This window comes from Chelonoidis abingdonii, chromosome 1 (assembly GCF_003597395.2).
Source record: "Chelonoidis abingdonii isolate Lonesome George chromosome 1, CheloAbing_2.0, whole genome shotgun sequence".
NCBI lineage: Eukaryota > Metazoa > Chordata > Testudines > Testudinidae > Chelonoidis > Chelonoidis abingdonii.
The window spans coordinates 48,628,610-48,655,029 of NC_133769.1; the positions used below are offsets into that span (position 1 = coordinate 48,628,610).

At 44.4% G+C, this 26,420-nt stretch overlaps 1 protein-coding gene across 5 annotated transcripts in view; it reads left to right on the forward strand.

Moving 5' to 3' along the window:
• Positions 1–26,420, forward strand: part of ANKRD26 (ankyrin repeat domain containing 26) — a 190,418-nt gene that overhangs the window by 150,691 nt on the left and 13,307 nt on the right. For all 5 annotated transcript variants that reach the window (XM_032786496.2, XM_075065465.1, XM_032786497.2 and 2 more), the window contains one exon: positions 2,536–2,782. In XM_032786496.2, the coding sequence (XP_032642387.1) occupies positions 2,536–2,782 (247 nt within the window). The remainder of the gene's footprint in view (positions 1–2,535; positions 2,783–26,420) is intronic.

The window sequence follows — 26,420 nt, forward strand, 5'->3', positions numbered from 1 at the left end:
CCCAGGTTTTTGTTAGCATATTTCAGACTCCAGGATTTCCAGAAGTGGACCTCTTTGCCACAGCTATGAACAAAAAATGCTATCTATTCTATTCAAGGAAGGGCTTAGTTCACAGTTCATTGGGGGACACTTTTCTTCTCACTTGGACAAAGAAACTGTTTTATGTGTTTCCCCAATGCGCCTCATTCTCAAAATGGTGAACAAAATCAGACAGGACAAGAGCAGAGTTATCCTAATAGCCCCAACATGATCAAGGCAGGCCTGATTTCCAACCTGTTTCGCCAAGCCTTTTGTTCAGTGATAAATCTTCTAATCACTCCTCTCCCAGGGTGCCAGTCAACTGCTGCATTGTAATCTGAGCATTCTCCACCTGAAGGTATGGCTTCTTGATGGTTTGTGGGGTTAGAGTTGGTCTGCGTTGCAAAGTACGATAGATAAAATAGGAAACATTCTACCAGAAATACCTTCAAAAAGTGGAGAAGATTTAATCACTGGTGTGAATTCCAGAATCCTGTCCCCAAATCTGCCTTGTTTCCTCTTGTTCTGGTATACCTGCTACAACTAAAGCAAATGGGACTACCACTTAGTTCTCTCAAGGTTCAATTGGCTGCCTTAACAGCTTTCCATACCATTACTAGGGGGTTCTCACTGTTTGTTCACCCTACAGCCATAAAGTTCATGAAAAGTCTGGGTAATCCCTTTCCATCAGTGAAAATCCCCACCCCAGTTTGGGACCTTAATTTGTCTCTTAAAAGTCTCATGAAATCTCCTTTTGAACCGAGGGTGACATGCTTCTTACTGAATTTGTCCACGAAAACAGCCTTCTTACCTCAGCCCACGGAGTCAGAGAGATGGGCCCTTTATGGTAGACCCTCCTTTCACAGTATTCTGCAAGGACAAAGTTACCTTATGACCACACACCAGGTGTGTCTTCCTAAACTGTCTTCTGAGTTTCATGTGAGGCAGGTCATTTACCTGCCAGTGTTCTTTCCCAAAGCACATAATTCCAATCTAGAGACTGCCTTCCATATTGAAGATGTCAAGAGGGTGTTATCTTTCTACCTAGACAGGATTAAATCATTTTATAAATCTCTTAGATTGCACATTTTGCTTGTAGACAGATCTAAAGGTTCTCAACAAAGTCACAATCTATATCTATAGCTTTACCTAAAAATTTCCCAGTATCTGAGATCTGCGGAGCTGCTACATGGTCTTTGGTACATACCTTCTCCCGGCACTATGCCTTAGTCAGTGCCTCTAGAGGTGATGTCCAGTTGGCAGTGCAGTTCTTTCTTCTGTGCTTGACTCAATTCTGAAGCTTCCCTCTCCTTATGGGGATACTGCTTGGGAGTTACCTGAAGTGGAGCACCCACAGGGACATTACTTGAAGAAGAAAGAGAAGTTACTCACCCTGTGCATTAGCTGTAGTTCTTCCAGGTGTGTCCCTCTTTGAGTGCTCCACCACCTGTCCTCCTTCCCCTTTGCTTCAGAGTTTCCTTCTGAGATGGAGCAGTGAAGAAGGAACTGAGGGAAGTTTGCCCATGCAGCCTAATATAGCCTCGCTGCAAGGCATGAAGATATCAGCAGCGAATGCATGGGCCAAATGCACACTGCTCATGAAAATCTCAGATTAAAGATGCGTGGGGTGCATGCACATCTGAACTGGAGCACCCACAGGAGAACACATCTCAAAGAACTGCAGTTACTGCCCAGGATGAGTAATCTCTTTTTTTCTTACCATATCAGCCTCAATCCATAGAAAAAAGGCCTAATCTGGTGGTGCATTTAGGATCAGTTCAGCTCCCATTATAACAGTACTTCTCAGGATTGGAACTACACTGAGAGGAAGGACAGTCCAATTATTAGGGTACTAGCCTAGGCTTTGGGAGACCTGGGTTCAGTTCCCAGCTCTGCCAAAGATTTCCTCTGTAATCTTGAGCAAGTTGCTTACTCTCTCTGGGCCTCAGTTCCCCCTTATGTAATATGGAGATAATATTACTTTCCTTTCTCACAGGGTGTTGTGAGATAATATAAATACATTAAAGATTATGGTAATTGGGACTTATAACTATCTAAGATCAATTGTTTTGAGGTCATATTTTGAGAAGTGCTGAGCATCTCTAACTCCCCTTCATTCCCAAGAGGCATTCAGAATCTTTCAGGATTTGTTTCTTAGAAAATTCCATAGGGAATTGACAAAAACAGCGAGGAGTCCAGTGCCACCTTAAAGACTAACAGATTTGTTTGGGCATAAACTTTCATGGGACTCCATGCATCTGAAGAAGTGATTTTTTACCCATTAAATCTTATTCCCAAATAAATCTATTAGTCTTTAAGGTGCCACTGGACTCCTCCTTGTTTTTGTGGATACAGACTAATATGGCTACCCCTCTGATAGAGGGAATTGAACAGTTCTTCATTTCTAATATTCTTAATCATTTACAGTTATAGAAATAATAAAAATAGCTTGAAATTTGGATGATAACGTTTAGTTGTGAAACTGCGAGTAAAAAAATGTATCTATATTTTTCACAGAGCTAATGAAAAGATAGCAGAGGCCAATGCTAAACTCCTTCAGGAGCGCCACAGGAGCAAATCTTTAATTGCTAATAGCATTGTAAATGGAAGTCTTTCTGCAAGTCCAGTCCTGGATACAACTCAGCTTGGCAATCTTGGCAATAATTTAACACTACATAGAAGTCTTGGTCTTGGAGGAAGTTTCATAAACTCAACTGGAAATGCATTATCTTCAAAAAACAGAGTGGAAGCTTATCTGGCTAAGGTGAGCAATTATAGATATCATTCTAAATTATTTTTATATAATTTAGGTTAAAACCATAATCTGGCTTAGTTTTATTAATGAGCATTTATTTTAAATGCAAAATATATACCCCAGTGCTTGTAATCTAATAGTGTAAAAACCACAATCATTAATCATGAAAATAAATATGTAATTTTAGAGGGAAAAGAGAGACTATAGTACTTGCATATGGTGGGCCATATGAGCCTGTTTGCAAATAAGCATGCACACAAGACAGAATATCTGGCAATTACCATCTAACAAGAAGAAGAAAATAATCTTAAGAATATTTGTCCTAGGTTGCAGGAAACTCCTAACATGGGTGCATATTATGTATTTACATAGAAAGATCATTTGTATTATGAAAGGGTGCAGATAAAAAGCTCATGATATTGTCAAACTTGTTAGCTTTAATTAAAAAGAGATGTACAAAAATTTTGAAGAACAAGTATTAGTTAACGGTATTTTTGCCTTCCTCTGTTACCTTCCTAATGTTTATGCCATATACATGCTTCATAGGGATCCACTCTTTGGCAACTGACTTGGCACATGAATATTGGGACCCGTTAAAAAAGAATGCTGTACAATGGGGTTGTCTGTGTTTAGTATACATCTCATGGTCAGGAATTTATGCCATGCACAGTAAATATTTACTTTTTAATAACTCCTTATCTTAGTCTCTTTGGGCTGTCTCAGGCTGAAGAGTAGTATAATATGGCAAGATAAATGATACGATATATGTACTGTATTATTGCCTGATTTCCTCTTCCACTGAAATATGAATAGTAAATAATAATTAAAAGGTAAACGCAAATTCTACTTTGAGTGTGCATGCAATCCATACATGCAAGATTGGATTGTTCTTCAATAGTAGTGTCTATTGGGGCCATGCCTGCAGCCTGGGAGCCCTTGCAACCACCATAGCTGAGGATAAAAGTGGCAGGGCAACCTCAACCATCTCTCAATTCCTTCTTACTGCTTGTGGCTACAAAATTGAACCACATGGTGTCCACTTCTCTTCATCTACAGAGAGTATTTGGAGCTATTGTTGTCTAGATATTTAGTTGGTAGCTTACATAAGCTTAGTTAACGCTATTGGGGAAAAAAACATTTTTACTTAATATCAGATTTCTTGCAAACACCCCCAGCCTCCCCAGCCTCTCTGTGTAAGAGCTAGACACTTCTCCCCTCACCCCACATACACAGGCTCACAATGTCTGAAGACAAGTCTCCGGGATTCAAGATTTGCTCGTCCTGTGAGACAGCAGTGTCCATCATTGATGGACATTCAGGATGCCTTTTAGGTTTAAGAGAAGGAGACGTAGCTGAGTGATACTTGGTACACAAATATCTCTGAGTACCCTGAAGCTGCATCACCTGGAGACGTCTAGGCATGCATCTTCAGATCCTGGCAAGTGACCTGAGAGACCTACTTCATCCAGTCAGTCACACACACTCCAGCAAGTTATGATGTCATCCAAAGCTCACAGAACACTCAGGATACCCATTCCTCTGGCATTGATCTAGGAGAGTGACCATAAGGAGCTCTGCTCCTTGCACCAAGGAACGTACAAATCTTCTTACCCAGTCAGAAGACTCAAGTCCTCATCTGAGGCTCTGCCACTCTATTCCCTTCAGGCAGACCCTCACCCAAGTATATCAAAGCCAGTCACTTCACACAGTAAGCACTTTGTCGCTTCTGATACCACTCAGGCGGCAGACACCTCTCTGGCACTGGATAGGTCCATACCAATGGCAGCAGCACCAAGAAAACTGGTGATGCATACATCAGTACCATAAAGGTGGCGCCAGCAGCTTCTACAACATTGACAAATGCATTGGTACCAACATAGGCCTCTTTGAAATTGATGCATTTCTCAGAACTGGCTGAGTTAGCTGTGGGACCAATTTTAGAATCTCTGATATTGGACAGGCCAAGAGAGGTGATAAACCAAACAGGGTCCTCTGGTGATCTCTCAGTACCATCCACAGATCAGGCCAGTGTGCTCCATGGATGAAAGAGGCTGAAAAGTTGAGTTCCTCTAAGGAATACAGTAGACCTTCCTCATCTGAATGTGACCCATACCTCCTTTAGATAACCCAGTGGAACACGGATATACAGTCGAGGAAGGAACCCCCTGAGAGGCCCCCACAAGTATTCTGAATTGATAAAGGAACTTCTAAGCTGGTACTCTCCCATCCCATGTGTCCTCCTCCCACTCAACACTACTACCAACACTGGCTTTATTGGTCTCCATGCAGTATCAACCCTTATGTCAGGAAACCAGCTTCCTCAGTGGTCCTCAGACCAAGACCACCCTTGCCTGCACAGCAGATTGAGCCAGTCCTAGTACCCACTCTCAGTACCAACATCATCAGTTGTTGAAAGGAGAGCAAGATCTCAGTGGAGATGGTCTCTTCTCTGACCGCTCACAACCTCTAGCTATGTCCTCCTCACCAGCTGATGAAACAACCAACCCTCCTCCTACATCCTCTTCAGAGTGGTTAAAAGTTTTTCAGGAACTGTTGAGATTAGCAGAAACATTACATATCCTATTAGAGATAATCCAAGAAAAGCAACATAAGCTATTAGCCCTTTTCCACCCATCATCTTTAGGAAAAATGACTTTACCTATTAATTTAGGGCTTTTGGGACTAACAGAGTTTATCTAGGACACTCCTGCATACATTCCCCCCACAACTTCCAAGTGCACGAACAGGAGATACCAGGTGCCAGCTAATGGGCACAAATACTTTTTAGAATCCCACCCTCAGTGCTGTGATTTTCCAGGCTGTTCATGAGAAATCTAAACAGTCCAAATCCATTCCCAGAAAGAGACAAAGAAATTAGATCTTTTCAGGCAAAAAAATATACTTCTCAGTGAATCATCAGCTAGGAGTTGCCAGTTATCAAGCACTTCTTTCTAAGTATGATGCCCTGTTACAGGACAGGCTCTCCACCTTAACATACAAGCTTCCCCGTGAATACCAGGAAGGTTAAGGTCAACCATGACAGATGGACAGCTCACTGCTAGAACATTGCTCTAAGCAGTGCTTGATGCATCGGATATGGCAGCTAGAACCACAACTGTGGCTGTGTCAATGAGAAGGTCATCCTGGCTATAGACACCTGGTATCCCTCATGAAGTCTAAGTGACCATACAAGATCTACCCTTCCCAGGTAATTAACTGTTGAACAGTTACACTGATGGGGCATTGCACTTTCTTAAAGATATAAAGGACAACCCTCCAGTCACTGGGGCTTATGTGTTCCAGCTCCCAGAGGTAAACAACAATGTTGTCAGTGATCCTTGTATAAATACAACAGTAATGCTAGTCTCAACAGTGCACTTCATAGCCATCAAGGAAGAGGCAATGTGTTCACCAATGACATTCCTTGAGCTCTTCTTTGGCACCCTGCAACAGGGACGGTTGGTCACAAAACATCTCTGAAAGCAGTGTCAAGAGCCCAGCTGGACCACCTGTGTGTCGACTCCATTCTATTCATGTTGGCAACCACCTGTTTTATTTCAGAGAAGGTTGGTCTGGGATTACTTCAAACCAGTCGGTCCTCAAGATAGTGAACAAGGTGTATCCCATCCAGTTTCAAGCTGTTACAATCTCCTCCCCACCCTTCCCATCCCTCCTCAGAGATCTCTCTCACAAGACGCTTCTAAGACAAGAAATTTAACACTGGGAATAGTGGAGGAAGTTCCTTAAGGATTCAGAGGACAAGGGCTCTACTCCCACTACTTCTTGATCCCAAAGAAGAAGGGGGCATGGAGACCACACTTGGATCTTCAACATCTCAGTCCTTTTGTTCAGTGTTTCAAATTCAGGATGGTCACCGTAGCCTGTGTTATCCCCTCTTTGGATCCCATGGACTAGTTCACAGCTACTTTCACATTGTGCTGGGAGTATCACAAAAAATACCTTAATCACCCTTTGGCTTCATCTGACTTCCATATTAATCAGTCCTCTCAACAAGTCACCTACACCATTTAAAAAACTTTAGCTCCCTTCAGCCCTCTGGTACTCAATGGTGAACAAAAACAAATCCACACTAACTCCAGTACAATGCATTGAATTCATGGGGGCAATGTTTAGATTCCAGGTTAGCAAAGACATGCCAACCTAAACAGAGATCAGACATCATATAGCAGTTCCAGGTGCAGTTCATAACACAAGTGAGAACTCGTCTAAAGATTTTGCCACGCTTCACTTTTGTCCACTTAAAGTGTGGTTGAAATCAATGTATCTGTTCAATGCAGCATGGACAAGAAGGGGGACCCCCACAGAAGTCCTGTGATCATTCGATTGGTGGGCACAACCAAAATAAGTATGTTGGAAAGTTCCATTTTCCACATCCCTTCCATCAAAGGTTAGTCATGGACACCTCCACATAAGGGTGGGGAGCACACCTAAATCAACTGCAGATTCAACAGAAATGGTCAACTCCTGAATCCTCCCTCCACGTTGCTATGCTAGAACTCAGAGCAAATTGTTTGGCATACAGGGCCCTTTCGGCCTCTCTTTCAGGGTCTTTCAAGTGCTTACCAACAATACCATTGCAAAGTGTTACATCAACAGGCAAGAAGAAGCCAGGTCATCCCCTCTGTGCCAGGAATTCATACTTATATGGATTTGGAGCATTCAGCATCATGTCATCCAAGTAACTGTTCATCTTCTGGGGCATCAGAACATGCTGGTAATCTGCCTCAGCAGAGAACTCTTGGAGATTTGTGAGTGGTCCCTCAAGTGTTTGACTCCCTAGGCTATCTTGCACAGATGAGGGTCTCTGACGGTAGACCTATTTGCTATATGCCACAACAACAAATGTCCAAGATTTTGTTCCAGCGAAGGCAGGAGTCTGGGATCCTCACAGATACCTTCCTCATTCTTTGGACACCAGAGGTGATGTATGCTTTTCCACCGATACACATGATCCCCAGCATGCTAGGAAGCTGAGATAAAACTATTACTATGATAACCTAACTTAATCCAGGCAGTTGTTTTAGTTGGACCTATCATGGTATAATTCCCCACTCTGAACCTCAGCGTCCAAAAGATGGGGTACCAGCATGAATTCCTCTAAGCTCAATTATCAGTTTAGTACTTGTAGCGCTGCCACCAACCAGGAATTCCAGTGCCTGGTACACTCTGCTCCCCCCAAAACCTTGCCCGGGGACCCCCAAGACACAGACTCTCTGGATCTTAACACAAGGAATGTAAACCCTTTCCCCCACCGTTGCCTCTCCCAGGCTTCCCCTCCCTGGGTTACCCTGGAAGATTACTGTGATTCAAACTCCTTGAATCACAAAACAGAAAAGAAAATTCACCTTCCCTCCTCCTCCTCTCCACCAAGTCCCTGGTAAATCCAGACCCAGTCCTCTAGGGTCTCACCAGAGTAATAAAAAACAATCAGGTTCTAAACAAGAAAAGCTTTTATTAAAGAAGGAAAAACAGTAAAAATTATCTTTGTAGGATTTAAGGTGGATATGTTACAGGTTTCAGGCTATAGGACACTGGGAATACCCTCCCAGCCCTAAGTATTCAAGTACAAATTAAAATCCTTTCAGCAAAATACAAATTTGAACTCTCCAGCCAAATCACATTGTGCAAAAGAAGAAAACAAACAAAGCCTAACCACTTATCTACCTAGGTAATCACTATTCGACAACTTATAAGAGCCTGTATTGGAGAGATTGGACAGAAACCCTGCGTTGCAGTCTGTCACTCCTCAGTAACCCAGAAGGAGAACAAACCCGCGCGCCACTCCGAGCCACACCAGACTTCCCCTCTCAACGCGCGGGATAATGTTCCCTCGCCTAACGCATGTCCTCCTGAGTCCAGTGCACAGCACGTCAGGTCCTGCGTGGGGGTGTTATTACGCCATTTACAGTCAAAAGAGATATAAAATACTTCTGTTCTATTAACTCCTCCTATCTGTTTATGACAGGACCTGATGGAATTGTCTGTTCAGAAGCCAATCACGTAACTGGTTTTACCCAACCTATTGTCTCAGAACAATACCTGGGTCCTCCATCCAGACCTATAGTCCCTTCACCTGGCAGTTCTGGAGTCTGGTTGACTGACACCTACAGAGAGGAGCTGTTTTTGCAGAAATCCTACTCATCTTGCTTCAGAAACATAAAGCCTTCAGCAAGGAAAATTTATTAGTCTAAACGAAAACAATTGTTTGGGCTGAACTGCTCACCTCTATAGACAACAGTTCCAATAATAGATTATTTGGTCTTGTTAAAGCAGTCAGGACTATCCCTGCGCTTAATTGGAGTCCAGTTGGCTGCAGTCTCAGCAAATTGTCCCCCAATACATGATACATGATATTTTGTCACTCCACTGTGGAAAAATTTCTGAAAGGACTGATCCAAGCTTTTCCACCAGTCCCTGTCCCTTGCAATCTGATTGCAGTGTCTGATTTTAATGGATTTCTCCTTCAAGCCTATGATTACTTGCTCCTTCCATCACATCTCAGTGAAGATGTGGTCTTCCCGGTGGCCATGCCCCTTCCAGAAGGATATGGGTGCCATGGAGTCCCTGGGCGATGCTCTGGAACTGCTTCCCACAAAGCTGGTCAGGACTTTGGGGAGCCTCCTTTCCCTTGGAGCAGACAGTTTTCAGGGCAAGAAGCTCACATGGCTTCACCTTCCTGGGTCTGACCTTGGAGCATTCAGCATATGCCCCTCCGTGCGCTTCCCACAGCAAGTCTGCCCAGGTGGGGTCCTGGGGGAAGCCAAAGCGTCCTGCATGCACCTCCACTTCACAGTCAGACGTGACTCTTAGCCAGCCAGTAAAACAGAAGTTTATTAGATTACAGGAACACGGTCTAAAACTGAGCTTGTAGGTACAGAAAACGGGACCCCTTAGCCGGGTCCATTCTGGAGCAGACAACCCTGTCTGCCCTCACTTCCCGTCCCCAGCCAACTCCAAACTGAAACCCCCTCCAGTCCCTCCTTTCTGGCCTTTGTCTCTTTCCCGGGCCAGGAGGTCACCTGATCTTTGTTAACCTTTAGTGATCTCCTTGCAGGGGGGAAGGGCCCTGGCCATTTGTTGCCAGGAGACAGAGTGTCAGCCATTTATGCACTCTGGAGACTTAAGAAATGCATAAGGGAAACTGAGGCACCCACACAGTATTCAGAGGAAACATTAAGAACAGTCTCACTTCGTCACAATGGGTGATTCAGGCGTTTATAGCAGGCCCTCTTTATACCATCATTCACAAGGACAAAGTCACTCTTAGGCCTCATCTGAAGTTCCTGCCTAAGGTAATCTTAGACTTCCACATTAATGAGTCTCTTTATCTGCCAGTCTTTTTCCCCAAACCTCATTCTTCACCTGCTGAAGCAAACTTTTACACACTGGATGTAGTTAGAGCAGTCTTTTTTATCTGGACAGGACTAGATTGATTGATTGATTAGAGCTTCACTGAGACTGTTTGGTGCTTTTGTAGAACAGATGAGGGGACAACAAATATCCTTGCAGAGATTGTCTGTCTAAATGGATTTTGAATATATATACTTTTTTATTAGTAGTAGTATTATTAAAGAATGCGATTACCCCAGACACATCTGGTCTCATGTGATTTGAGTCCACCGGGACTATACTGCCTCTTTTAATGGTCTCATTGACTGAGATATGTAGTGGAGCTATATGGAGTTCAGTCCATACTTTTACCACTCAGGCCTCTAGATCAGATGCAAGCTTTGGTCAGGTGATTGTTCAATCAATACTTAAATAGGATTCCTTTACATACATCTGGGCACAGAATACTGCTTGCTTATCACTAGGACTGTCAAGCGATTAAAAAAACTAATCACGATTAATCGTGTGATTAATTGCACTGTTAATAATAGAATACCATTTATTTAAATAATTTTCAATGCTTTCTACATTTTCAAATATATTGATTTCAGTTACAACACAGAGCACAAAGTGTATAGCGCTCACTTTATATTTATTTTTGATTATGAATATTTGCACTGTAAAAATCAAAAGAAGTGGTATTTTTCAATCACCTAATACAAGTCTGTAGTGTAATCTCTTTATCATGAAAGTTGAACTTACACATATAGAATTATGTACCAAAAAAACCTGCATTCAAAAATAAAACAATATAAAACTTCAGAGGCTACAAGTCAACTCAAGCTCTAAAGTTTTACATTGTTTTGTTTTTGAGTGCAGTTATGAAGCAAAAAATCTACATTTGTAAGTTGTCCTGATGATAGAGATTGCACTACAGTACTTGTATGAGCTGAACTGAAAAATACTATTTCTTTTATTTATCATTTTTACAGTGCAAATATTTGTCCTCAAAAATGATAATATAAAATGAGCACTATACAGTTTGTATTCTGTGTTAGCAATTGAAAACAATATATTTGAAAATGTAGAAAAACATCCACAAATATTTAATAAATTTCAAGTGACATTCTATAGTGTAACACTGTGATAAAAACTGTGATTAATCGCGATTAATGTTTTTGAGTTAATCGCATGAGTTAACTGCAATTAATCAACAACCCTACTTAGCACCAACAGTGAAAACATTGTGGACAGTCACTTAAAAAAGAAAGGTTATTTAACTTTACAGTCAGTAAGTGAGGTTCTTCAAGATGTATTGTCCACACAGATTCCAGAACCTGCCCTCTGTCCTTGCTAATTCGAAGTCCTGTCACATGAGATTCTTTATCAGAGACAAAACTGAGGCCGTCCCATCCCTTATATCCTTGGCTACAGTCGTTTTGAGAGCTCCCAGGACTCAGGCACAGCCCCAATGGATATTGATACTTAAAAATCATCTGATATTGTGCACATGGGGCACATGCATGTTCAGGGTGGAATTTGTGCAAACAACACATCACAAAAAACCACAGTTACATAAGGTAAGTAACTACTCTTTCTTCGTTAAGTGCTTGCTCATGTCCATTCCTTATTAGGTGTGTGCGCTCGTCACGTGCACCAGTGCCAGAAGTTTTTCCCTCAGCAGTATCCGTAAGGGACTGGCTCTGGCTCCCCATGTGGCACGGTATAAGGGGCACTGCCAGCTGCCCCCACCCTCAGTTCCTTCTTGATGCCAGTGACAGTGCTGGAATATCTGCTGCTTCAGCTAGCACTGTTTCATGTGAACTTCTTGCAAACTTTGAAAAACTGTAATATAGTTGTACATAGTTAGTAGTTTCTTAGGCCTGGTCTACACTACGCATTTAAATAGATTTAAAGAGCGTTAAATCGATTTAACGCTGTACCCGTCCACACTACAACGCCCTTTATATCGATATAAAGGGCTCTTTAAATCGGTTTATGTACTCCTCCCCGACGACAGGAGTAGCGCTAAATTCGATATTAACATATCGGATTAGGGTTAGTGTGGACGGAAATCGACGTTATTGGCCTCTGGGCGGTATCTCACAGTGCACCACTGACCTCTCTGGACAGCAATCTGAACGGATGCAGCGGGCAGGTAAACAGGAAAAGCCCGCGAACTTTTTGAATTACATTTCCTGTTTGCCCAGCATGGAGCTCGATCAGCACGGTGGCGATGCAGTCTCAAATCCAAAAGAGCTCCGCATGGACCATACGGGAATACTGGATTCGATCGCTGTAATGGGGAGACAAATCTGTTCTATCAGGCTCCGTTACAGAACACGAAATGCCAAATCTTGAAAAAAATCTCCAGGATACACAGTGCTGCATGACAACGTACGGAAGCCAGAGACTCAAATGGACGCTCATGGATGGAGGGGTATGAGGACTCCAGCTATCCACAGTCCACAGCAGTCTCTGAAAAGTATTGCATTCTTGGCTAAGCCCCAATGTCTGTAGGTTCAAACACAGTGTCTGGCGTGGTTCAGTGAATAGTCTCAGTTTCTTCCCCCCTCCCCCACACCACGTGAAAGAAAAGAGAAAGAAATCATTTCTTGACTTCTTCTATGTCACCCTATGGGTACTGAATGCTGCTGTAGACGTGATGCTGCAGCAGTGAAGAGCAGTATCCGCTCCTCTCCCTCTCCCCCTCCCTGGTGGTAGACGGTTGCAGTAGGACTAGAAACCGTCCTCAGGAATATCTAACATGTTGACAGGAGGTAACATTCCTGGTTACTCCCAGTAGATAGGACAGAACGGCTAATAACTAGCTTCATCATAGCAACTGGGGGCTTCAGGCCCTCCCTTTCCTGTGTAAAGAAAGATTTCGTACTGCCTGGACTGTCATAGCAGCAGCATGCTGTGCTCCTCTCCCACACACCGCTAATGTCCTGCTGGACTATCATCGCGCCGGAGGCTGCTCCCCCTCATTTTATGCACTAATCAGTGTTCTTATTCCTGCATTCTTTATTACTTCATGACACAAATGGCCAGGACACTGCCACGGAGCCCAGGAAGGTTGGGGGAGAAGGGAAGCAACGGTCAGGGTTGTTGCAGGGCACCCCCTGTGAATACTGACACGGAGCAGCTTGCTCTTGATACACTGGTCCTCTAAAAACTTGTCCCTTATTCTAGCAGGACTGACTCTATTTTAGAAACCATAAGGGAGGATTGACTCGGGAGTCAATCCCAATTTGCTTTGCGTTGCGCCCCCGGCCATATTTCAGCCAGGGGCACTTCATGATAGCAGCGGACAGTACAGAGGGGAGAGATAACCGTATTTCATTGCCAGTTTACTCGGCAGTAGACGGTACAGAACGACTGGTAACCATCTCTGCTATCATGCAAAAGCAAGTGAATGCTGCTGTGTAGCGCTGGAGATCGCCAACTCTGTCCGCGGCATCAGTACACATACGTGCCAGAAAAAAAAAACGCTGAATGGGCTCCATGGTTGCCGTGCTATGGTCTGCAGGGCACCAGGGAAAAATGGCGCGAAAGGATTGTCAGCTGTGTTTTCCCGGGAGAAGGAAGACTGACGACATTTACCCAGAACCACCCGCGACAAAATGATTCAAACCAGAATCCAAGGGCGGGGGAGACTGCGGAACTGTGGGATAAGCTACGGAAGAGCTACCCACAATGCAACGCTTCAGAAATCGACGTTGGCCTCGGACCATGGAACGCACAAGCCGAATACTGTGCTAGTGTGCCGCATGAAATCGAATTTATAATATCAGTTTTATAAAACCGATTTTAGCTAATTCAATTATATCCCGTAGTGTAGACGGGCCTCAGTTACCCTTAGTTACTCTTAGTAGTACTCGAACTCTTCGTTAGTCCCAAATGGGAGTTCACTGGGGATGGGGCATACCCCTGTCCCCAGGCTTTAAGCCCTGCGATTGCTGCAAAGGGCCTGTGCCCACCAGCAGCCATAAGTGACAAGTGCCATATCTGCAAGTCCTTTAACCTAGGATGAAGAAGGAGCGCAATATCTGTCTGAAACACTCCTAATGGAGTCGGCACTTACTCTGACACTGGAACAGCAGTCTGACTCTGCACCACACACCGCGGACTCTGTGCCAGTGCTCTGCTGGCACTGTCTACGAGCCAGCACCGATCCCGCTCCATGGCCCAGTTCAAGAAGCCGAAAAAGACTGGAAGGGAATTGTTAGGGATGGTCCCTTTGAGCAGGGGTTGGATTAGTGACCTCATGAGGTCCTTTCCAACCCTGCTATTCTATGACGTCCTCCTCCATAAGGAAGGAGAGAGCTGGGGGGGAGCCATGCCCGTGCTGGGCAGCTCAGTCGGGCCCAGCTCAAGTCAAGCAATGCAGCCCATCCATACTCGCCTGCACTCCAGATAGCGGTGCAGGCCAGCAAGGTTCCTTCCCCACGCGGACTTTAGAGTACAGATATGTAGGACCTGCATGAGAACTTCTAAACCTGAATTACTCAGCTTAGATCTGGTTTTGCTCCACCACTCCCAAATACTACTCCCTCCTGATTGTCTTGAGAGACTTCTTCACCACGTTCCGGTGAACACCAATCTAACCCCTTGGATCTTAACACAGAGGAGAATTTAACTATCCCCTTCTTCCCCCCCAATTCCTGGTGAGTCCAGATCCAATGCCCTGATCTTAAAACAAGGAAAAATCAATCAGGTTCTTAAAAAGAAGCTTTTAATTAAAGAAACAAAGTAAATCATCTCTGTAAAATAGGATGGAACAATAACTTTACAGGTAATCAGATTCATAGAGCCCAGAGAACCCCTCTACCTTAGGTTCAAAGTTACACCAAACGAGGTAAAATCCTCTAGCAAAAGGAAATTTGCAAGTGAGAAAACAAAAATAAACTAAACCCTTGCCTGGCTGTTACTTACAGTTTGAAATATGAGAGACTTGTCAGAAAAGTTTGAGAGCATGGATTGATATCTGGCCTCTTAGTCCAAGAGCAAACAACCAAAACAAAGAGCACACAATAATGAAACAAAAGCCTTCCCCCACCACAATTGAAAAGAAAAAAAAAAAAAAAAAAAAAAAAAAAAAAAAAAAAAAAACCCAAAAATGTTTCTATCATTGCATGATCTGTCCCCTTATTGGTCCTTTGGGTCAGGTGTCAGCCAGGTTACCTGAGCTTCTTAACCCTTTACAGGTAAAAGGATTTTGATGTCTCTGGCCAGGAGGGATTTTATAGCATTGTACACAGGAGGGCTGTTCCCTTCCCTTCAACGCCTGATGCCCTTCAAGCAGCTCAGGAGATCCTGATGCTCCCGGTGCTGCCCACACCAGCTCCAGCGGTACCCCGGTCTCAGGGAAAACCCATGCTGAGACCTATGCAGGTGTCCCCACCTCAGTGGCACATCCCCCCATCGCTTGCCCACCAGAAGTCATCACACGTCAAGACTAGAGAGGCAGGCTCAGCAGAGCCCTCTTTGGTCTTCACACAGGGGGCACCAATCAAGGGACTCAAGGCGTATCTTGCCGGTAGATTGGCACAGACCCTCTGAGGCACACGCCACCCGGCAAGAACTCCCAGACCGGCCCCGATTGTCTCCAAGGGCCCGGTACCAATCACGGGACTGACCGGCGATCAGAGATTACCATTCACTGGGCCATCATTGCCCATCTCCTAGCAGTAGGTCATCCTATTCAGGAAGAGCCTCCCAGCAACCGGCTTGTATTAGCTCCCGGTCCTGTTCAACATCCCAGTACAGGTCAAGTAGTGTGAGGTGTGGGTCGCTGGGTCTCCAATGCAGATCCACCGAACACTATCAGTCCCCGAGATCCCGACCAAGACACCTGTCTCATTCGGACAGGTTGCCTTCGGGATACAGTGACTGGCACCAGTCAGGCAACAGCCACTGCTCCACCCAATCCTGGTAACCTGGTACCGGCCGCTCCATTTAAACCTCTGGCATGAAGCAAAGTTCCCTGACCACAGGTCAAGCCCCGATACCTGCAGTGCTGCCTACATCATCAGCATCGAAACTTGTACCATGGCCCCAGATGCAGTGGCCAGTGCCATTGTACCTATGTAACCATTGGGGGTTCACCCAACCCTCCCTGGTGTTGGGAGCCTCGGAGAGGCCAGCGGCTTCATTATACCATCCCCCTCCAGTGCTTTAGACTTTGGGGGTAAGACCCCACAGATCCAGGAAGACCCAGGGGAGCAAGCTACTGGACCACCAGTGGAAGTAGAGGTCCCTGCAGCACTGGTGTTGTCTTCATTGTCGCCAGATGAGGCTATCACGGGGCCCCCTCATCCAGTTCCTCAAGATGACACCAAAGTGTACCACGAACTTTTGAAAATGGTCACATCCATCCTGGGGCTTCAGGCAGAGGAACTGGAAGAACCCTCGGACTTCCTGTTTGATGTCCTCAGCTCCTCAGTTCCTGCCAGGGTGGCCCTACTCTTTCATGAAGGAGTTTCCAAAATCACTAGTGCCCTGTGGTAAACCCCCTTTTCCCTGGCCCCTATCTCTAAGAGGACTGAACACAAGTACTTTGTGCCAACCAAGGGGCATGAGTACTTATACTCCTACTCAGCCCCCAGTTCCCTTGTGGTAGAGGCGGTTAACCACAAACAGAGGCAAAGAGAAGCAAAGATAGCCCAGGGCCACCCCCAAAAATAAAAACCTAGAGAACTGGATCTCTTTGGGCGTAAGATTTATTCATCTTCCAGCCTTCAGCTGAGAGTGGCCAACTACCAAGCCTTCCTGGGATGATATGACTTTAATGTGTGGCAAGCCATGGCCAAGTTCGAAGGGTCACTTCCCTAGGCTTCCAAGAAGGAGTTTCAAGCAATCCTCAGTGATGTCGGATATCGCTGATGCCTGCACCATGGCTTCCACTATCTCCATGCGGCAAGCCTCCTGGCTGCTCCTCTCTGGGTTGCCCTCTGAGTCTCAGCAGTCAACGAAGGACTTGCCCAAGGACTCCCACACCACCCTGAAAACCCTGGGTCTTTATGTCCCAACCCTGGCGCGTAAGTGGTTCAAACCACAACAGCCTCTGGGCCAGGGAAGCGAACCTCGGCAGGACCAGCACCACAAACGTGCCAAGGGCTACAAGCACCATCTGAGCTACCCACCTTCACCCTCTGCCCAGTCGGGCTCGGGGTGCGCACCTTGGCTACCTCCAGACACAGGGGATGTAGTCCCAAAGGAGGCAAGGTTGCATGTCAAAGAGCTCCAAGCAGTCTGGCTGGCAGAGTCTTCCTGCCCCACCTGTCGGGCAAGGTGGTACAAGTCCTGACGGACAGCACGGCCTCGATGTTCTACATCAACAGGCAAGGGGGAGCATGCTCATCAGCTCTCTGTCAAAAGGCACCCCATCTATGGGACTTCTGTATCAGCCACAAAATCCACCTAGAAGCTTGTCACCTTCACAGTGTCAAGAATATGCTGGTGAAACAGCTCAGCAGGGACTTCTTCTCTCACCACGAGGGGTTGCTCCATCCAGAGATAGCCTGCATGATCTTCCAAAGGTGAGGAACTCCCCAAGTGGACCTGTTCACTACCAGACAGAACAGAAAATGCCCCCGGTTTTGTTCTCGGCAAGGTCTGAGCAAGAGCTCCCTCTCCAATGCCTTCCTCCTGTTGTGGTCAGGGAACCTGCTGTATGCATTCCCTCCGATTCCACTCATCAGCAGGATCCTGGCAAAGATCAAGAGAGACAAAGAGCAGGTTGTCATGATCATCCTGGCGTGGCCTCGCCAGCATTGGTTCGGCATGCTCAGGAACTTGTCAGCAGTCCCACCCTGGCCCCTGCCCAATGCCTGGACCTGCTGTCCCAGGACCATGGTCAATTCCGACACCCCAACCTCAAGTCCCTCCACCTCTTGGCATGGATGCTGTGTGGCGGAACCCAGAGGAACGGATCTGTTCGGAAATAGTCCAACAGGTCCTTCTGGGGAGTAGGAAGCCCTCAGCCAGACTGACTTACCTGGCCAAGTGGAGGAGGTTTTCTCACTGGGCATCCAAACGTGGCATCTCTCCCTCATATTCTTTCATACAGACTGTCCTGGACTACCTGCTCCATTTGAGGAACCAGGACCTGGCACACGCTTCCATTAGAGTGCATCTCGGGGCCTCTTTGCTTTTCATCCACTGATCCAAAGACAGACAGTGTTTTCTCATGTCACGATGGTCTGATTTTTGAGAGGGTTCGAGAGGCTCTTCCCACAGATGTGAGCTCCTGTCCCGCAGTGGGATCTTAACTTGGTCCTCTCTAGGCTCACTGGCGTGCCCTTTGAGCCGCTGGGCTTGTGCTCCTTTTCCAACCTCTCATGGAAGGTCTCATTCCTAGTGATGTCGGTGAGATGGGTCTCTGAAATTAAAGCTTTGACTTCAGAAGACAAGGCTCAGCTGCGGCCCCACCAGGCCTTCCTGACGCAGGTGGTATCCATATGAACCAGGACATCTTCCTCCTGGTGTTCTGTCCCAAACTGCACAAGACCAGTGAAGAGAGGTGTCTTCACATGCTGGACATCTGAAGGGCGTTGGCTTTTTATTTAGAATGTACCAAGCCTTTCCATAAATCAACTCTGCTCTTCATCACTACAGTGGATAGAATGAAAGGCCTTCCCATGTCCTCCCAAAGGATTTCCAGTGGGATTACCTCGTCCATAAGGACCTGTTATGATCTTGTGGGGGTTCCGCCGCCGCCGATTGTCAGAGCCCACTTGATGAGAGTACAGGCATCTTTGGTGGCCTTCCCATCCAGGGCATCTGTAGAGCTGCAACATGGTCCTCTGTCCACACGTTCACAGCTTCTTATGCCATCACTCAGCAGGCCAGAGATGATGCTGGATTTGGCAGAGCTATGTTGTAATCGACATGTCCATGAATTCCTATCCACCTCCAGGGGTACAGCTTTAGAGTCACCTAATATGAAATGGACATGAGCAAGCACTTGAGGAAGAAAAAACAATTACCTTTTCTCTAACTGGTGTTCTTCGAGATGTGTTCCTCATCTCCATTCCACATCCTGCCATCTTTCCCCAGATTTCCGGCAAGAAAGAACTGAACTGAGTGTGCGGGGAGCCAGCGGTGCCCCTTATACCGTGCCATGCGGGTGCCACTCCAGAGGCCACCAGATACTGCTGAGGGAAAAACTTCTGGCACTGGTGGTAAGCATGTGGTAAGCACACACACCTAATATGGAATGGACATGAGCAACATATCTCGAAGAACACCAGTTATGAAAAAGTTAACTGTCTTTTCTTCATTAAATGGGTTCACAAATTTCTTGAACTGCTCAGCATTTACTCTAACAGGAATCACATGTTCAGTGCATGATCTTCACTCTTATGAAGAATGCATTGGCCTCCTACTATGAGGCTCAGGAACCACCAAACTATATTTAGATCACTTGAGTAGGTGATTCTTCACAAATACGTCTCAGTTCCCTTCTGTGAATAAGACTTTTCTTTCAGCTCAGTCTTACTTTCTTCGCCCTCCCCCCGTCCCATTCACTCCACCATTGGTAGGAGCTGAGAAATATTTTTTTTCACTTCAGTGACAAGTTTTTCATTTTAGTTCTACAGTAGAATCCAATTAATCAAATTCCTGTTAAAAATGTGTCTGCTTACTTGAACCTGAGAAAATGGCTTCAGGACAAACCAATATGAATTAATGAATAGCAGTGGCAAATCTAAAGACAATGTTCTCCTGATAATTACCAGCATATATTTAGGGCAGAATAGGGGACATGTTGACTATTGAAGAACTAACCCATGGCAAAAAAGGCAAGCAGCAGGGGATAGGCAAGATCCAGAAAGAAGGAAGTACAGAAAGGGGATGTAAACAGGATTTAGGAAGGCAAAGATTAGAAGTAGGAGACACAAAAGTTGAAGGGCAAAGGGGAGGAAGCAGCTGAACAAGGAAGAATAGGAGTTGGGATAGGAATAGAATGGAGGGACTGAAGAGCAGCAGTGAGAAAATGGAACAGAGAAAATAACAGGAAGAACAAGGGGAAGGAAGGAATCAGTTCTGTCGAGATAAAAGAACGAACGCTGTTGCAGTTTAAACAAAAAGGGATAAGAGTTGTGTTTTTTTAAAGAAGCAGAAAAAGAGAGACAGAGAAGGGAAAGAAAGTGGAAATGGAAGTAGAGAAAATCAGAATAAAGAAATGTAAGCAGGAAAAGAAGACACAGGCAACTTTTAGGTTAGTGATTTTTTTATGTCTTACTAGATTTTGTAGTGTGTGTATATATAAGTTACAGAAAAGGAAGCACCAGGGATATACCTCTACACCGCTCCTGACAGTGCATACATATGAATGTGTGCTCAGAATATACCTACTTTCTTTCTTGCTTTGACCTGCATGAGGACATTAATTCCTTGTCCTACCTCCTGGTGCATCACATCACCACCAGATAATGCAGTCTCAAAGCAGCAGATGAGGAGATCTTTGACAACAGTCACCAGAATTGGTGAGCTTCTCACTGCTAGTTTACTTTAATCTCGCCTTACCTTAAGGGTTTTTATAATAGTGTATTTAAATGCTTTGGTCATAACTTATTTTAAAAGAATTGAATGAAATGAATTATAGGAATTAACTAACTCATTACTGCCTGAAATGAGGCCATGTGACAAATCAATAATAAGTTTCTATTATTTTCCCATTTAGTGGGTACTGAGATCTGAGAACACTGTTAACAGTAGGAAGTTAATAAGTTCAACAGACATCATAATTTCTCCGCCAAGAATTGTCTTGACAGATCTCCATTCTTGGGCTACAAGCCCCAAAATCATCAAGAATACAAGAATAGCAATTCACGGATCTGTTTGTTACTATATACTCGGGAGCCAGGGCTGCTTCCACTATAGTCAGTAGTTTTCAAAATGATCACTTGCTTCAGTTGTACTGCAGTATGGTTAATTATATCAGGTCAGTTTGTAGATTAGCTGTAGTTTCAAAACCTTAGTTTTTAAAACCTTAAGTAGTGTTAATACTGTTTTAAATTGGTTAGTTCTAATCAGTTTCCTGATTTAAAGTTGACTAATCTCATATCAGATCCAGATAAAATATCTACCATTAAACAGTATGTGCCATGTGGTAATAAAGTTTCTGTAAAGGACCAGCACACCAGTTTCCTTGAGTTTCTGGGAGAAGACCACTTCTTGATGGGGTACTCAGTTTGCGCTGGGCGATGCTGTTACCAAAAGGATGCTGTCTATATGGCTGTCAGATTATATTCCTCATTTCTGTGATCTTGCTGGCCCAAAGGCTTTGTCAAGGCTTACTTGATCCAAGGTGAGACTGCTACCACAAGTTTTAGAGTGGTAGCAGTTTTTTTCTCCTGCTGATAATAGCCCACCTTAATTGATTAGTCTCGTTAGGGTTGGTATGGCACCACCTATGTTTTCATGTTCTCTGTGTATATGTGTATCTTCCTACTGTATTTTCCACTGCATGCATCCAATGAAGTAGGTTTTAGCCCACAAAAGCTTATGCCCAAATAAATGTGTTAGTCTTTAAGGTGCCACAAGTACTCCTTGTCTTTTTACTGCTACCACAGTTTACCTCACAGACATCTCCATCTGTCCAGACAAATGCAGCTACTTGGCACATTCACCACATTATTGCTTGGATTTGGCCTCTAGGAAAACATCCTGTTTCAGATTCTCCATCTTCAAGAACCTGTTTTCAAAAAAGGGAGGGCAAACTCTGTCTTAAATAAACTCCCTCTTCTCAAGATATTGATCTCGTTGCTGGGAATAAAACTGTTGAAACAGACACCAGTGACAATGATGCCGATTGCCCAGTACATTTTGGCACCACTGCCAATTCTGTATCATCATAAATAGACTTGACACTGGCGTTAGCACAAGCTCCTCCAGCACCAACAGTGACTTCATCAGAGCCAGCACCAGTGTCCCAACTCCAGGATGACACTGAAAGGAAGGGCCAAGGAGAGATCAGATATGGCTGCAAGCATAGAGGCACTGCCTCACAGAGAACAGAAATTATTCCGTCAAGGGCAGGGCACTTCAGTTCTTTTCCAAGGGAATGGCACTAAGTAAGCCAGCATCGGCACAGAAAAAGGTGCCAGCACTAGCCATGATGCCAATTACAGCACTGAGGTATGCCCTCATGGAACCCTGTTGATCCCTTCAGGGACCTCATTGGTACCAATGTAATTAAGCCTCCTTTATTTTATAGAAAGCTGTCCAACCCTCAGAGATTAAATAGAAACCAATCTGAGCCTCTGCACTGGACTTAAATTTATTCCTTTCAAGCTCCAATTTTGACTCTGGTAGATGATCACTTCTGGCAGATTCATCAACTTAACCCATATTTTGGAGTATTTTTGTTCATGCATTCTGAAATATAAAATATTGACTAGAAACATGTCAGTCATTGGCTTTCTTTGCACCATTAATTTTATCTATTAAGAATGATGTTCCAGACCTATCTACACAAATGATAATACTGCACTAACGCTTTTTTCATCGCCTACTCTCTGATGTTAGATGGAAAGTTTTTGGAAAGAAGGAACATGTTTTGAAGATCCCTTATACAAACTTCTTTGGGGATTAATTTCCTTTCTGTATGTGTTTCACAAAATGGCAAAGGTCTTGAAGATTCACAGCATTTTAACTGTTCATGAGATTTCCTCCCAAAGCATTTTCTAATGGGTAATTCTTTTCAATAGGATTCATCAATGCCAGCATTCCTAAAAATGTCAGATTGTAGCCTTTTGTGAGCATTCTCAGTGCTGCTTAATTATTGCATGGCACTTGGGCCTGGTCTACACTACACGTTTAAACTGATTTTAGCAGTGTTAAACCAATTTAACGCTGCACCCGTCCACACAACGAGGCCCTTTATATCGATATAAAGGGCTCTTTAAACCAGTTTCTGTACTCCTCCCCGACAAGAGGAGTAGCGCTGAAATCGGTATTACCATTGATTATTTACATCATATCCCTGGTTTATTAGGTAGTTTGGTGGGCCCGCTATCATTATCTGACCTTCGTCTATCTCGCCTCTTCGGCGGTCTATCACAGGCGCAGTGCACCATTGTGACCGTCTGGACAGCAATCGAACTCGGATGCACTGGCCAGTGAGACAGGAAAAGCCCTGCGAACTTTTGAATTTCATTTCCTGTTTGCCCAGCGTAGAGCTTCTGATCAGCACGGGTGCGATGCAGTCCCAAATCCAAAAGAGCTCCAGCATGGATGTACGGAGCCTGGATCTGATCGCTGTATGGGAGGGCAAATCGTTCTATCAGAGCTCCATTCCAGAAGACGAAATGCCAAAGCATTTGAAAAATCATCCAGAGGCCACAGCAGGACTTCAGCATAGGGCTGCGTGAAAGCGTAACGGAAAGCCAAAGAATCAAATGGACCGCTCATGAGGAAGGGAGGGGGACTGAGGACTCCAGCGTATCCCACCATCCCCACAGTCTCCAAAAGTATTTCATATTGGCTGAGCTCCAAATGCCTGTAGGTCAAAACACATGTCCGGGGGTTCAGGTATAGCTTGTCAATTTACCCCCCCCATGAAAGAAAAAGGAAAAAATCATTTCTGACTTTTTGTTATATTGTTCACCCTATGCTACTGCATGCTGCTGGTAGACGCGGTGCTTGCAGCACTGAAACGCCAGACCCTCTCCGCTCCCTCCCGGTGGCAATGATGTACAGATATGACTGCTATTCCATCGTATCATCAGCCCGTCATTGCTTCTTGGCTGGCCTCAGGTTAGGTCGGCCGGGAGCCTGGTAAAAATTAGGAATGACTTCCGCTCGATTCCAGTAGATCGTAACAAACCGGCTTGGTAACCGTCTTCATCATAGCAATGGGGCTGAGTTCCCTCAGCCCCCCCCCCCCTTTCATGTTCTAAAGAAAAGAATTCTGTACTGCCTGGAATCATAGCAGCGGGATGCTGGGGCTCCCTCCCCCACCACCGTATTAATGTCCGCCTGGACATATCATAGCAGCTGGAGGCTGACCTCCCCTCATTTTATGTATCTCACTAACAGTCAGTGTTTCTGTATTCGCATTCTTTATGATTCAGTCACACATAATAGGGGCACCTGCAATAGTTAGCCCAGGGGTGGGGGGGCAGGGAAGCATAACGGGTGAGGGTTGTTGCAGGGGCACCCCTTAGAATGGCATGTATGCAGGATCTGACACGGAGCGGCTGTGCTCTCTGGTACACTGGTTCTCTAGCACACTTGCCCCATATTCTAGGCAGGACTGTATCTATTTTTAGATACAACATAAAGGAGGAAATGACCCGGGGAATCATTCCCATTTTTGTCTTTGCGCCCCCGGCCGACCTCAGCCAGGAGCAGCCATGACAGCAGCAGATGGTACAGAACGTCTGATAACCGTCATCTCATTGTCAATTTACAGTGGCATGGCAGATGGTACAGAACAACTGATAACCGTCTCTGCTATCTTGCAGAGGCAAATGAATGCTGCTGTGTAGCACTGCAGTACTGCCTCTGTCAGTGGCATCCAGTACACATACGGTGACAGTGACAAAAGGCAAAACGGGCTCCATGGTTGCCATGCTATGACATCTGCCAGGCCAATCCAGGGAAAAAGAGCACGAAATGATTGTCTGCCGTTGCTTTCACAGAGGAAGGAATGAGTGACGACATTTACCCAGAACCACCCGCGACACTATTTTTGCACCATCATGCACTAGGATCTCAACCCAGAATTCCAGTGGGCAGGGGAGACTGCAGGAACTATGGGATAGCTACGGGATAGCTACCCACAGTGCAACGCTCCAGAAATCGACGCTAGCCTCGGTACATGGACGCACGCCACCGAATTAATGTGCTTAGTGTGGCCGCATGCATTCAACTTTATACAATCTGTTTTACAAAACCGGTTTATGTAAAATCGGAATAATCCCGTAGTATAGACATACCTTTGGTTACCTTTGTGATAGGCACTTTACATACCTGAATATCTCTCTTCATTCTACTTCAGCCACACCATCTATTTGTTTAAAGAATGAAAGAATCTGTCACATTCAGTCCCTTTCATTTTCAGTGCTAAATCCAGGTCTAACGTTTAATTAGTACTACAGTAGACCAGTTCTGTAACTGTGTGGCAATCATCTTCCAGCATCTTTGATTGGAGCCCTTACATCACATTAATTACAGCGAAATTATCTAAACAATTCTTTCCTTTAAGTTTTAAAAATGGTTTGGTATTTTCCAGCATCTCTTAGGGTTGCATGAATGTAACTAATTCCTCTGTTGGGTTAATAATTTCAAACATTTTCTAAATGTTCTCATTCTTAATTTTGGATTTTTTCTTTAAAATAAAAGATAAATGCCTGCTTCTTAGGTCATTTGTTGTATCTAGCTGGCAATGCAGGATTGTTCTTCACTATATATTTGCAAGTGCTTTTATGTGGTTTATTTTTTAAATATCTCAAATGTTTTTGAAAAAAAAATTTAATAATCTTATTACGAAAAAGCTTTGAGGTGAGTACCAGAAAGAGTCTTACTGTCAGGAAAGTCTTCCAATTATTCAGCCTAAATTTCCCTCTCCTAATTTCATCCTGTAACTCCAAATTAAATTCCCTTTTACAATCCTAAAGAGTTGCTCTCTAGCCTTGATTATTGACTACATCCTACAAATATTTGTAGATAGTTCACACACACTTTTATATACTACATATCCATAGTAAAATCTTAAATTTACCTTTCAGGGCAGGATTATCTTTTTATTCTAATAGAGATGATTTCCTTTCCTAGATGAAAGTAAGTAGAACTACTATTAGATTCATGGGTAATTTACCATTCCCCTCTCTTCCCATAAGAACACATAAGAAGGCTGTTCTAGAACCTCACTCCTCTTCTGACTGTTAGAAACCTTCCTCTAATTTCTAGCCCAGATTTATTCATTGCCAGTTATACCCATTTGTTCTTTTGCCAACATGGTCCTTTAGCTTAAATAGCTCTTCTGTCTCCCTGGTGTTTGCTCCCCTGATATACTTATAGAGAGCAGTCAGATTCCCTCTCAGCCTTTTTTTTTTTTTTTTTTTTTTTTGGTTATGCTAAACAAGCCATGCTCTTTTACTCTCTTCTTATAAAATAGACTGTCCATTCCCTAATCATCTCAGTAGCCCTTCTCTGCACCTATTCCAATTTAAATTAATCTTTCTTGAACATAGGCGACCAGAATTGTACACATTATTCTAGATGAGGTCTTACCAATGCCTTGTACAATAATATTAATACTTCCCTGTCTCTATTGGAAATA